The sequence below is a fragment of the Halichoerus grypus genome, chromosome 1 (genome assembly GCF_964656455.1).
Source record: "Halichoerus grypus chromosome 1, mHalGry1.hap1.1, whole genome shotgun sequence".
In the NCBI taxonomy this organism is placed as follows: Eukaryota; Metazoa; Chordata; class Mammalia; order Carnivora; family Phocidae; genus Halichoerus; species Halichoerus grypus.
This window is the reverse complement of record NC_135712.1, coordinates 208,238,298-208,251,934: the sequence shown is the minus strand read 5'-3', so window position 1 is coordinate 208,251,934 and position 13,637 is coordinate 208,238,298. Positions and strand designations below refer to the sequence as shown.

Below are 13,637 nucleotides of genomic sequence, written 5' to 3'. Positions count from 1 at the left end.
GCACCCTTGGGTCGCCGCTCCGCACGCGCGGCGTGATGCCGGAAGTGACGGATCCCACATAGTTCCGCTTTCTTTTTTCTGGAGGAGCGGTTGGCTGCTGGGCTTGGGGGCGCGGTGGATATTGACCTTTGCCCCGGCCTCGTGTAGGTGGTGAATTAATGCGCGGGGGGGGTCACCCCAGTTTCTTATTGGGGGCAGCTGAAGGGTGTTCGTCGGTAGAATGGGAGACTGTTAACCCCTTCGGCCAATTGGCGGGAATTGCAGAGCTCACCACCCCACCCCCACCCCGGCAGGGAGCGGAGGTTTTGAGCTTCCCACTATTGATATGAGCAGAGTGAGACTCCCTCTGGGCAAGACTGGGGCGAGCCCCCCTCCGCCGCCCACCCCCCCGGTGTCGGAAGCAGAGTGAGCCCCCCATTGCCCGGAAGCGATGGAGGAGTCCAATCGGCTGGAGGAAGAGGTGACTTCCTTTGGCTGGAAGTAGCCCTCTCCCACTGACCCGCCGTCCCTTTCTTGCCGCAGCGTGGGTGCACAGCCCTTCTCCCCGCAGCCGGCTTCCTCCCCCCAGAACCTGTTTCCGGCCTGCGAGCTTCTGCGGGATGTTACTGTTCGCGGTGCTGCTGCCCCTGTGCTGGGCCGTGGAGGTCAAGAGGCCGCGGGGCGTCTCCCTCACCAGTGAGTCCGCCGCTGGAGGTGGCTGAAGGTGGGGGTAGGGTGTGGGAGGGGCCGACTTGGCCCCTGGGATAGATACCTTGAGCCTTCGGCCTCAGTTTCGCGGCCTCTGGGTAGGGAAGGTGGCAATGCTCAGCTGCTGGGGGAGGGCTGCGAGGGTCTCTTCTTGCCTTGGGCTGAGCCCCTTACCTCCGTCCCAGACCATCACTTCTATGATGAGTCCAAGCCTTTCACTTGTCTGGACGGCTCTGCCACCATCCCTTTTGATCAGGTCAATGATGACTACTGTGACTGCAAGGATGGCTCAGATGAGCCAGGTGAGTCTCGGTTCATTTATTCATTCATTCATTCATTCATTCATTTATTCGAGGTTTTTTGAGTGCCTGGGAAATGCCAGCCCGTGTGGTGGTGGGTGACCAAGACAGACCCAGTCCTGCCCTCACATGGCTCCCTGTTGAGTTGGGGGGGAAGCCAGTGGTTTGGTGAGGAGGGCTCGCCAGCTGCTGGGGGAGCCCAGCCTGGGGGTCAGGAAGTGAGGGCTCCGCTGAACCCTGAAGTGTGCTGAAAATGGAGGTGCCTGCAGGTGCAAATACCCAGAGATGGGAGAGAAGGTGCGGTCGAAGGGCAGACAAAGACAGAAGTGGAGCCAAGGGATGGAGCAGTCGGCCGGGCCCTCTTCCGAGGGCCTGGGTGTGGAGAGGCAGGAGAGAACGTTGGAGAGATTTATTTCAGGCCCTGAGTGTGCAGCTGCCCTTCCTTCCCTTTCTCCGCATTGGTGGTCCTCACGGGCTGTCTATGTGCACGCGTGTCGGGGGGATCTGTCTGTGGGTGGGTGTGTGTGTGTGATGGGTTAGCCTGAGGTCACCCCGAAAACTCTCCCTCCCGCAGGTACAGCCGCCTGTCCTAACGGCAGCTTCCACTGCACCAACACTGGCTATAAGCCCCTATACATCTCCTCCAGATGGGTCAATGATGGAGTTTGTGGTGAGTGAGATCACACCGCGGGTGGCGAAATAGGCGGTGGGGGGAGTAGGGAGGAGCCCCACCGGGTCTGATCCATCCCTGCTTCTGCTCTCAGACTGCTGTGATGGGACCGATGAGTACAACAGCGGGATCGTCTGTGAGAACACCTGCAAGTATGTGGCTGCCCACCCCCCCCCCCCGCGCCCCTGACCTTGCCTCGCCCCACCCAGTGAACCACGCCCCTCTCTTCTCTGCTTTTGTCTGAGTGCTCACTCTGCCAGCGCCTTGTGAACAAACACCACATTGCCACTCCATCGCTGGCCCAGAAGCAGGCACCGTTTCCCAATTCAGCAGACGAGGAAAGTCAAGTTTAGAATAAAAAGTGACTTTCCCCAAGGTTCCCCCAGCTAGGACAGAGCGGAGCCAGGGCTTGAACCCAGGCCCGTCTAATTTGAGACTCCGATCTTTGAATCACTCCTATCTTTGAATCGCTCCGCCCTTGCGGCAGGACCTGAAAACTGAAATGCCCCCAGGCAGGTGGTATAAACAGCAGAAGGCAGCCGAGCGTGAGGCAGTAGGGAGTGGTGGGCACTGTGGCATCTAAAGGAACACCTGCCCCTTGACTCCGGGCAGTTGAAGACAAGTGGCCGAGCTAGATTTGTTTTTCAGAGAAGCTGAAAATCCCAATATTTTGTAAACTCACCTGATGGGAGATCTTTTAGGTACAGGGTGGGTCAAGGGCAACACAGTTATCCATCAGATGGCCTTCTCGTCTAGGAGTCTGTGATTTCTGTGCTTTTCTTTCTCCTTTGGGAGCCAACTTCTAGCCCCACATCCGAGCATTCCCTAGCCCCTCTCCTAGATCCCTACAGTGAGCGAACTCTGACTGCTGCCCCTTCTCTCAGGGACAGGGATGAAGGGCTCTGAGGAAGTGGGGGGAGGGGGGTTTGCTCCATGTTTCCCCACATGGGGTGGGCAGCAGGTAGGTTGAGCCCTTTTGGAGGAGGCAGAGCTGTGAGCCCTAAGGGCTTCCCTGGTGGTGCTTGTGTGTTCCCTCCACCCCAGGGAGAAGGGCCGTAAGGAGAGAGAGACGCTGCGGCAGATGGCAGAGGTCACGCGAGAGGGGTTCCGCCTAAAGAAGATCCTCATCGAGGACTGGAAGAAGGCTCGGGAGGAGAAGCAGGTGAGGGACCCCGTGGGGCCGGGCCCGGACAGTCTGGGCCCTGAGGCCTGGAGTCATAGGCTGGTGAGGCTGGGTGGGATTGACACCTGCCTGACTAGTGGAGTCCCGGGGCCAGTTACCATCCGTGTGTGCCTTGGTTCACCCATTCGTCAGCTGGCTGTTTGGTCATTGGTTAAGCCGTTACCAGGTGGTGGTCAGCACAGGTCTTGCACAAGGCCTTGGTGGCAGGCTGAAGTGGGCTTAGAGGAGTGTCCTCCTGCATCCCAGAACAGGAGGGACGCCTCTCTGCATCCTGGTGCCATCATCTGTAAGATGAGGCTGATGACCATGTGACCTCCCCGTTCTGGGGGAGGACTCAAGACATTGACAGAGCAGCCGGGTTAGTTCCATAGGGTGAGTGCTGCAGGGGCTGGAAGAAATCGTGTGCCCAGGCATGTGTCTCTTCCTCCCCTGCCCACCACCCCCTTGGGCTGTTAGACGGGTCAGAGTCCTCAGCACTGCCCCTGGACTTCTGCCAGACTCTCCGCATGAGGGCTTCAGCTCTGTTTTTCTGCCCAGGGAAGGTTCTGGGTCTTTCTCCCCTCCATGCCCTGGCTGGTGAGGCCCCTCTTGAGGTCGAGGGGGAGGGGCAGTGAAGTCCTTTCTGAATTCAGAAGATAGTGAGGGAGCCATGCAGTGAGTTTTGCCCTCCTGGCGGTGGGAGAATCCTGGGAGCAGGCCAGGCTGAGATGTGGGCCAAGGTCTTAGGAGGAAAATGATCCCGTGGTGGGGCTTGGTCTAAGACCCTTCAGCTGGGGGCCCCATCCACACAGCACACTCGTTCCTTCTTGAAATATCCACAGAGGCCCAGAATGTGCTGCGGTGTAGTGGGCATGAGACTGGAAACAGACCTGGAATTGCCTCAAGGGCGCATTGTCCACTGAGAGGGACAGATGCCAAAGGGACACCCAGGGCCCCTGGAAAAAGGGTCGTTTGGGTTGGGGCTCTAAGGCAGAGAGGAGACTCGTGCCCAGTCTCCCTCCTCCTCCCACCTGTTGTGGGGGCAGGAAGCAGGGACGGCTTCTGGAGGAGAAGGCCTCTATCTAAGCTGAAATCTGTGGGCTAATTCGGAGTTAGCCATGCAGAGTGTTCTAGGCAGAGGGAAAGCATGTGTGAAGAACGGGAGGCAGAGAGCCTTTGGGGAATCTAAATGTTGTCGGGGTAGTTGGAGCCTACAGGTCAAGATAGTGGTGGGACAGCTGGGGCTGGAGCAGTGGGCCTGGTTATGCAGGACTGGGGGGGGCTACATCGAGGTGTTCAGGGTTCTCTCCGGTGAGCTCCGGGGAACCACAGGGAGGTGTGTGCTTCGGGAAGGTCACCTGTGGCCACCCTGTGGCGTAGAGGCAGGGAGATGGCGCTCAGGAAGAAGGCAGAACAGAAGGAGAGGTGTCATCTTGCCTTTTGCCCACCCAGGAAAAGCTCGCTGAGCTACAGGCTGGAAAGAAGTCCCTGGAGGACCAGGTGGAGATGCTGCGCATGGTGAAGGAGGAGGCCGAGAAGCCAGAGAAGGAGGCCAAAGAGCAGCACCAGAAGCGGTGGGAGGGTACGTCATGGGGTGGCCAGGGCTGGCCCTTGTCTTCTGGCTGGGCAGCGCCTGGCCCCAGGAGCGATGCTCATACCTGTTGGCTCTCGTGTCCGCTGACTTTCGATCGTGCTGCCTCAGTCCTCCGTGCGCCTCATTGTCTTCGCCTGTGCGTTGGTCATTGTATTCGAAAGTCATTCGTAGGAATAATCTGCAGCCTAGCAGAAGTGATTGTTTTTCTGAGAGGAGGTGCTGTTCTTTCTGCCAGCCACATGGGAACACTACCATTGGGGGATCCCCTGAATCCAGAGTGAAGGCTGGAGGCCCCTCCAGCCTGTCAGGCAGTGGGAGCGGAGGTGTGAGAACAGGCAGGGTGATTTCTGGTCCAGCTTCTCCTTAAGGGGGCCACCCTGGGGTGAGGTCACAGCTTAGTTGCGGGGGGGGGGGGCTTTCCCATTCTCCCCACCTGGGGCTTTGATTCCCTCTCTGTTGTCTCACAAATTCTCATCAACACAGACCTCCGGATTTGCCGGGAGCTTCCATGTCCTTTAACCTTCCTGAATTGCTCTTTGGCCTGGCAATTTATGTCACTTTGGTTGGTTGAAGATGGTTTTTTATGCTCTGTCCAGCATTTTCTTGCTTTTGGCAGGTTGTGCTGCCATTCTGGAAAATCGGGAGCCTTGGCAGTCTGGCCGGTGGGGGTCACGCTGTGGAAGCAGGCTAGACGGGCGAGGTGGGGCAGAAACCTCCTCCAGACTAGTTAAAGGTCCAGGCATTGCAGGAAGGATTTGGAAGTGTGGCCCTGGCTACTCCCTGGGCTGGTGACCGGGAGTCGGGCAGCCTGTCTCCGAGTCCACCCTGCTGATCTCCTCCATCTCCCTGGGCCCCTGCTGCATTCTTTGTCCCTTTCTCTGTCTGCCTTGGTTTCTCGTAAAATCGGTAATCCAGTAGCTCGTGCAGTGCTCGTGGGGTTCCTGCTGTGTGCCGGGCACATCCCAGGTACCAGTGGTTCAGCACTGACCGAGGTGGAGATAGCCCCTGCCTGCTGAGGGAAGAGGGAGCCAAGCAGAGGACACAGGTGCAAAGGCCCTGAGGCAGCCTCATGTCTGGTTTTTAAGGGCCAGCAAGGGGGCCGTGTGGCAGGAGGGAGGGAGTGAGGAGAATCGGAGGGGTGTGGGAGAGAGACCAGGGCAGGGCCTTGGAGACCGCGGGGAGGACTTAGGCTTTTACCCCTGGTGAGGTGGGAGCCATAGAGGATTCTGAACAGAGGAGGAACAGAAGCCAGGAAACCAGGGAGGAGCTGACCACATTGGTCCAGGCAAGCGATGGGCTGGGGGGGACCAGGGTGGGGGGGGCACAGGGGTGGAGAGAAGTGGGCCTGAAGGCAGGCTGAAGCTGTTCGTGGCCCCGGGGGCAGATGAGCAGGAGTCACAGTGGCATCCGCAGACTCCCCTCCTTCCCTCAGCAGAGACTGTTTCTGCCCCTAGACCCTGGCTTCCACCCTCCACTGCTCTTGGGAGACCCTGGACTTTGTTATCTTCCCCCTTTCCGGGGCGGCGTCCAGCTGGTACCTCTCCTCCACTGAGAAGCACACTCGGGCCCCGCCACTCAGACAGCTGTCCCCAAGCTCTGCCTTCCCCCCCAGTGCTGGGAAATCGGGAGGTCTCTTCTCTCTGTTCATCCTGATGGAAGCCAGCTTTCTAACCCATCCTGTGTCTCTGCCCCTGGCCCTGCTCTTGCCCAGCCGGGGAACTGCGGGCAGGTCCCTTCGGCCAGCCAGCCTCACGCCCTCACCTGGGAGAGGGACGGTGCCAGCCTGGTCTGCTGGGGCGTGGCGGGCTCTCTGGGGGTGAAGCACAGCGTGGCAGAGGGAACCCTGCTTGTCCCCTTGGAGACGGCTGAGCAGAGGCCCCGTGTACACCAGGAGCTCAGTCGCTGGGGCCGCTTTCTCATCCAGTCCGACGAGGTGGGGGTGAGGCCAGCGGAGGAGGCACCGCCCTGGGCCCCCAGGAAGCCTTCCTGGCTTGGCCACGCCCCACCCCAGTCTCCATCCTGACCTTCGTGTTGGAGAGCGGGCCTGGGGTGCACGGGCTGCTTCACATGGGGGCCTCCCAGACGTGGCCGACCTCTGCGTGATCTCCCGCCCACCCTTGCACGGTCGCTGCGAGCCCCTGCTTGTTCAAACCCAAAGTCCCAGGGTGTCCTCAAGCCCCAGCCCCCATGTCTGCAGACCTCTCCATTCCCTGCTTCGGGGTCTCCCCACTATCTGGCACTTCTCGCCGCCTCCTTGGCCCCCACTCTGGCCAGCCTTTGGCAGCTCCTGGCTCCCGTCCCTGGTCTGTGCTCTTCAGTGGCCCGACTCGGCACCCAGGGCAGGGCCAAGCACACGGTGGGACATGTGGGGTGTTGGGGCAGGGCAGGTCTCAGGGTGGCGGGTGACGGAGCCGGGTCCTCCACAGAGCGGCAGGCCGCCTCCAAGGCCCAGCGGGAACAGGAGCTGGCGGCCAACGCCTTCCAGGAGCTGGACGACGATATGGATGGGGCGTGAGTCTACCCATCCTGCCCCGGGCCTGAGGTTCCCTCCTCCCACCTCCCCCTACCCTGGGCCTGAGCCCCACCTCCTCAGCATGGGTCCTTAGCTAGTCCCAAACCATATCTGGTTGGGACTAGCTTGCTGTCCCCTTACTGAGCCCCTGCTTACTCAGGTATAAAGTAGGTCCAGAAAAACCCTGAAGGTAGATGAGGGAACCCCCCACATGCAAGGAGCCAGGTGAGGTAGCTGGGGGGTTCCATTACCTTTCCCAAGCCTATTCTGTGGCCTGGGTCACTTTGACAAAAGCCAGACCCCTTTTAATCCCACTGTGCCCCTGACCTTGCCGGCTGACCCAGGCTAATGGCCGAGTGGAGGGTGGGCTGTCGGGAACATGGAATCTCTGTTTCTCCTTCGAGCCTGTTCTGGGCTGTGGAGTCCTCAGGACAGGGGAGAAGATGGGACTGGGCCCCCCTCTGACCCCAACCCCGGAGTTCACCTTCTCCCAACTTCTGCCTCCCCTCCCACTTTGAGTCTGGGCAGGGACCCTGACAAGGGGGGGGAGCAGGTAGCGGGCCCAGAGCCAGTGGGCCTCACCGCCCTGCCGGCCTCTTCCTGCGCCCCCGCAGGGTCTCGGTCACCGAGCTGCAGACCCATCCGGAGCTGGACACCGACGGTGACGGGGCACTGTCAGAAGGGGAAGCTCAGGTACTGCATCCTTCTCCTTGCCCTGGGACTCGTAGAGGTCTCATTGCCCTAGGGTGACCTCAGGGCCAGGGGGCGGGGGACAGGCTGGCCCTGGGCTGCTCCCAGGGCTGCTGGGTGCCCAGCATGGGTGATGCCACTGGGCTTTGCCCGGGTGAGGCGAGAGGGTAGCAGCCCAGCTCTCCTCCCTGCCCTTTGAGACCTGGGCGCACCACACGGGTGCCGTGGGGGCACCTGGTTAGGAACGTGCCAGATTTCCCACCCACCTGGCCCCATGTGCTCCCCCGAGTGTGTGCCCCCCACCCTGCTCTGGCCTCCTCGCGGGCGGCCTTGGCTCTCTGGCCTAGCTGCGGCTGGCTCCCTGCTGCTGGCTCCTTCCCTTCCCGCCTGGGCCTCTGCCTCTTCCCAGGGGCCCAGCGACCTCTGGTGCTTGTGCTCTGGAGCTCCCTCTCCCTCTCTGTCTCTCAGTTTCTCTCCCCGGCCGCTCAGGCCCTCACCCCTACCTGCTCCCCTGCTTCTCCCCTCCTCTGGGGCCCGCCCTCTTTCCCACAGGCCTGTGCTGCCCCCTTCGGGCCGCTCCGCCTCAGCGCCCAGACCTGGCTAGGGGGGTTCAGGGCACCCCCCCCCCCCCCCCGCTCGAGCGTGCCTGGGGCACACGGGGGGGGGGGGCGGGGGACGTGGAGGCCCCGATCTTGACACCGCCGCCAACACGCACACAGGCCCTGCTCGGGGGAGACGTGCAGACTGACGCTCCCGCCTTCTATGACCGCGTGTGGGCCGCCATCAGGGACAAGTACCGCTCCGAGGTCAGCGGGGGTAGGAGAGGACATGCAGTACCCCTCCCTGCCCTGCCCTGCCCCCGCCAAATGCCTCACAAAGAAACTGCCTCTGCTTCTGGCACAGGGCAATCCTGGCCAGCGGGGTCATCCAGGCCCCCTCTGGGGAGGGTCCCCGCATCGGCTGTCTGTCCCTCCAGGCCCTGGGGGAGGGGCCGAGACACTGAGGCTGCCCGCTGGGTGATGGTGTGAGCTTGGACTTGAGCCCCGGGGAGGTGGGGGTGGACCACCGAGCCTGTGGCACCGGCTGCCCGCACGCCCCCCAGGTGCTGCCCACCAGCCCCCCACCTGCGCCTTCTGAGCCTGACCTGACAGAGCCCAAGGAGGAGCAGTCTCCAGTGCCCTCGCCGCCCGTGGACGAGGACGAGGACGAGGAGGAAGAGGAAGAGGAAGAGACGGAAGAGGAGGAGGAAGAGGAGGAAGAAGATTCCCAGGTGCAGGGGGAGCAGCCCAAGGTGTGTGTTTGCGGGGGGGGGGGGGGGGGGGATGACTGGGTGTGGGCTGGGGCACTTGCCGACTCTGCCCCTCCGCCCCCCAGGAGGCCCCGCCCCCACTGGCCCCCCCCCAGCCTGCAGCCAGCCCCACTGAAGAGGACAAAATGCCGCCCTACGATGAGCAGACTCAGGCCTTCATTGACGGTGAGGGCCAGGCGGGGGGGGGGGGGGGGGGGGGGGGGGGGGGGACCCCGCCCGAATCCATGCTCCCCATGATCCACACCTGCAGGGACCCTCGAAATGGGTCTCACTTGCTTCCCAAGATGGGCCTGCGTTGGCCCTGAGCAAGCCTGGGGAGTTGGGGCCGTCCCGGGGGGGGGGGGGGTAGCATCTGAGGCCTGGAGAAACCATCACCACCCCGGTAGGCCCCCAGGGACCCTCCTGCCGCCTCCCGCTGCTGCTTGTTTGTGCCACCCCAGCAGGCGAGGAGCCCGCTAGGCCCCAGGAGTCCTGGTCCTCCTCCCTCCGGAGTGGAGTGCCTGGGCAGCTGGGCGGGGGTCTGCCCTGGGGCCTTCGGGGCCTTTGGGGCCGGTCCTCACTCAGAGCAGGGGAGCCGGGGGTAGTGAGTGTATCCGCGGCGGCCCCTCCCTCTCCTTCCCGGATGGGGGTTGGGGCGCCTCTGACCTCTTCCCACCCTGCCCACCCCCTCCAGCCGCCCAGGAGGCCCGCAACAAGTTTGAGGAGGCTGAGCGGTCCTTGAGGGACATGGAGGAGTCCATCAGGTAGGGGGGCGGGTATGCGGCCACAGCAGGGCCACGTTCCCACCTGCCACGCCGGCCGCCCGCTGCGGACCTGGCTCCCTGGGGGAGGTGGTGACGGGGTGTTGCCGAGGCGGCCCCTGTAAGGCAGGGTGGCTCCTGCAGGGAGGGGCCCCACACGGTGGGGAGCCTGAGCCCAGTCCCCGAGTGGCCCTCCGTGGCCGGAGTGGGCCTCCCTGTGTTGTCCTGAATGAGGCTGCGGCGTCCCCAGCTGCCCCTTCACGGCTCGGCCTCCCCTTCCAGGAACCTGGAGCAGGAGATTTCGTTTGACTTTGGCCCCGGCGGAGAGTTTGCCTATCTGTACAACCAGTGCTACGAGCTCACCACCAACGAGTGCGCGCGCCGCGGCCGGCGGGGGGGGGGGGACACGGGGGGGGGGGACACGGGGCGGGGAGGGGCGGGCTCACGGGCGGCCAGCGCAGTTCCCGGGGAGAGGACATGGGGCAGTGAGGGGGCGGGCTCACGGGCCGCCAGTGTAGTTCCCGGGGAGGGGACATGGGGCAGTGAGGGGGCGGGCTCACGGGCCGCCAGTGCAGTTCCCGGGGAGAGGACATGGGGCAGTGAGGGGGCGGGCTCATGGGCCGCCAGTGCAGTTCCCGGGGAGGGGACATGGGGCAGTGAGGGGCGGGCTCACGGGCGGCCAGCGCAGTTCCCGGGCGGGGGAGGAGACACGGGGTGGGGAGGGGCGGGCTCACGGGCCGCCAGTGCAGTTCCCGGGGAGGGGACATGGGGCAGGGAGGGGACATGGGGCAGTGAGGGGGCGGGCTCACGGGCCGCCAGTGCAGTTCCCGGGCGGGGGAGGAGACACGGGGTGGGGAGGGGCGGGCTCACGGGCGGCCAGCGCAGTTCCCGGGGAGAGGACATGGGGCAGTGAGGGGGCGGGCTCACGGGCCGCCAGTGCAGTTCCCGGGGAGGGGACATGGGGCAGTGAGGGGGCGGGCTCACGGGCCGCCAGTGCAGTTCCCGGGGAGGGGACACGGGGCAGTGAGGGGCGGGCTCACGGGCCGCCAGTGCAGTTCCCGGGGAGGGGACACGGGGCAGTGAGGGGGCGGGCTCACGGGCCGCCAGCGCATTTCCCGGGCGGGGGAGGGGACATGGGGCAGTGAGGGGCGGGCTCACGGGCCGCCAGTGCAGTTCCCGGGCGGGGGAGGGGACATGGGGCAGTGAGGGGCGGGCTCACGGGCCGCCAGTGCAGTTCCCGGGCGGGGGAGGGGACATGGGGCAGTGAGGGGCGGGCTCACGGGCCGCCAGTGCAGTTCCCGGGCGGGGGAGGGGACATGGGGCAGTGAGGGGCGGGCTCACGGGCCGCCAGCGCATTTCCCGGGCGGGGGAGGGGACATGGGGCAGTGAGGGGCGGGCTCACGGGCCGCCAGTGCAGTTCCCGGGCGGGGGAGGGGACACGGGGCAGTGAGGGGGCGGGCTCACGGGCCGCCAGCGCAGTTCGAGGTGCCCGGGGGCCCCTGTGTGTGGGCGCACGGGGGAGCCTGGGGTCCCGGGTCCCCTGCCCACCGTCTCCATCCTGTGACAGGTACATCTACCGGCTCTGCCCCTTCAAGCTCGTCTCTCAGAAACCCAAGCTCGGCGGCTCCCCCACCAGCCTTGGGTGAGTGGGCTCAGACTGAACCCCCCCTCCCCCAGCTGCCCAGTCCCCGCCAGCACTGCCCCCCACCCTAAGCACCCTGTCTGCCACAGCACCTGGGGCTCGTGGGCTGGCCCTGAGCACGACAAGTTCAGCGCCATGAAGTACGAGCAGGGAACGGGCTGCTGGCAGGGCCCCAACCGCTCCACCACCGTGAGTGCCAGGGGGTGCGGGGGGCAGGGGTTGCGGGGGCCCGGGCCCACCCGAGCCTGCCTGAGCCCCTGCCTTGCCCATCCCAGGTGCGCCTGCTGTGTGGCAAGGAGACCGTGGTGACCAGCACCACGGAGCCCAGTCGCTGCGAGTACCTCATGGAGCTGATGACGCCGGCCGCCTGCCCTGAGCCGCCGCCCGACGCGCCTGCCGACGGCGACCACGACGGCGACCACGACGAGCTCTAGCCCGGCTGGGCGCCGAGGTGGGCAGGGGGCTGCAGCGGGGTCTGCGGAACACTTCTGTCCCCACCCATCGGCCTCCATCTCCGTCTTTCTCATGTGGTCTTTTCTCTGGCTCCAGAACTTCAAGGCACGGAGATGTCCCCCGGCGGGGCCGCCCGCCCGCCCCACCGCCTGTGGCCCGAGGCCCGCCCCCCCGGTGTGCTCAGCCTCCCCACTGGGGCAGGAGCCGTGTGGAGCCCCGTGCCCCGCCGGGGGTGGCGCGGCCGCGTCCCCAGGCCCCCGCGGTCTCCAAAGGTGGAACACAGGAGTTCGCCCGCCCCGGGCGCCCCGCCCCCGCCCACGGTGTCTGCCTCCCTTCCCAGTGGGGATGAGTGACTTGACCTGTGACCTCAAAACAATAAACACCATCCCCCCCAACCAGGCTGTGTCTGCCTTGCTTTGCTCAGGTGTACATGGGGCCGGGGATGGGCTGAGGGGGGAATTCAGGAGAAGTGGCTTTCTGGAGATGGTGCCCAGACCTTGTCCCCCATCAGGCTGGCTCCCCAGCTGGGGTCTTACCAGAGCCTGATTCACATCTGAGCTGCCCCACGGGCCGTGGAGAGAAGTCCAGCACCACAGGGCAGACGGACCCCAGGCCCCTTCCATCTGGGTTTCTGCCCGCACCAGTTGCCCACCCATCCTGAGTCCCAGGTGCGTTGTGGGGAGGCCCCGGGGCTCCAGGTGAGAGCCAGGCCCAGGGAGGGACGGCAGCCTAGGCGTGGCCGCACAGCTCGGGCCCGTGACACACACTCCCAATGCTCCCCACCTGCCGGCACGCAGACAGCGGAGACCGTAAGATTCTGAACTTTTATTTTCTGGCATGAAAAGTACAAATAATTAAACAATTCCATGTAAAAGTCTGTTACCGCGGCCAGGCCTGTAATCCCGGTAATAAATAGTCTAAACGCAACGCAAAGTGTTCTTGTTGGGTTTTGGGTTTTTGTGATTTTTTTTTGTCTTTTTCTTTCTTTTTTTTTTTCTTTTTTCTTTTTTTTTTTACAGTTCTTTATCACCTCCAACATGGACTCTGTCGTGATTTGAAACCTTCTGAATAAATAACAGGATGAAGGGAGGGCTGGAGGGGCTGAGCCCCCATCCCACGGGCCCTGCCCCTGACCCCCAGGGATGTGGAAGACCCCAGGCCCCCCCCCCCCAACCGGCCCCTGGGGTGAGGGGATGGCTTCTGGGGAGGGGGCCTGGCTGGGCTGAGTTCCGTGTTTTAGAAAAAGGAGTCCCCTCCCAGACTTGGGGGTGTCAGGGGCCTAGGCCTCAGTGGGGGGGAGGGTGTGTGTGGAGAGGTGCCCCCTCTGCAGAGCCCGGCTGCCCCAGGGTAGGGGACAAACCCAGCCCTTATTGCTCACAGACGCCTCCTGCACGCTGCCCACGTGTGCCCACGTGTCCCTGCGCTCGGAGGGCGGAGGGGAGAGAGCCCCAAGACACAGCAGAGGGAGAGGGGTGGACCCACTCGGGGTGCCTGCCCTGCTGGAGGGGAGCTGGGAGGTTGGGAAGGACTTAAAAACCACAAGAATAAATAGGTTCGTGTATCAAGAACAAGCTAGGGTTTTTCACCAGCTAAATAGGACTGAAAAAATTCTCAAGACGAGCAAAAAGAATCCCATTAAGACCCCGGACGTCGCTGGCCGCGGGGACCGCCCCACAGAGCACACGCCCCCCGGGCGCCGCTCGGCTACCATTACTGTTATTAATAATTATTATTACTTTAATGATTCCATTTCCCCTTTTATAAATAAATTAGGCATAACCACGTCTCAGCAAAACTTAAAGAAACAAAGAGAACATCGTGGTTCCTTTAAACTTGCAAACTGGATGAAGTAACAGAAATATACACAAATGTCCTTACA

The 13,637-nt window shown here is 63.5% G+C and overlaps 1 protein-coding gene across 2 annotated transcripts; it reads left to right on the top strand.

Annotated features, from left to right (window-relative positions):
- The first annotated feature begins 59 nt into the window (after positions 1-59).
- PRKCSH (PRKCSH beta subunit of glucosidase II) lies at positions 60-12,153 on the top strand. Of its 2 annotated transcripts, none has more exons than XM_078055326.1 (18): positions 60-143; positions 523-675; positions 873-989; positions 1,561-1,656; positions 1,751-1,808; positions 2,701-2,818; positions 4,271-4,400; positions 6,839-6,923; positions 7,539-7,617; positions 8,334-8,420; positions 8,717-8,884; positions 8,989-9,088; positions 9,597-9,666; positions 9,946-10,035; positions 11,231-11,305; positions 11,395-11,494; positions 11,581-11,756; positions 11,855-12,153. In XM_078055326.1, exons 2-17 carry the CDS (start codon positions 600-602, stop codon positions 11,737-11,739), a joined length of 1,608 nt encoding a protein of 535 aa, XP_077911452.1. In that variant the 5' UTR covers positions 60-143; positions 523-599; the 3' UTR covers positions 11,740-11,756; positions 11,855-12,153. The 2 variants fall into 2 exon arrangements, with proteins under 2 accessions (XP_077911452.1, XP_077911442.1); XM_078055316.1 differs by having other exon boundaries at positions 8,717-8,905.
- Positions 12,154-13,637: the final 1,484 nt, after the last annotated feature.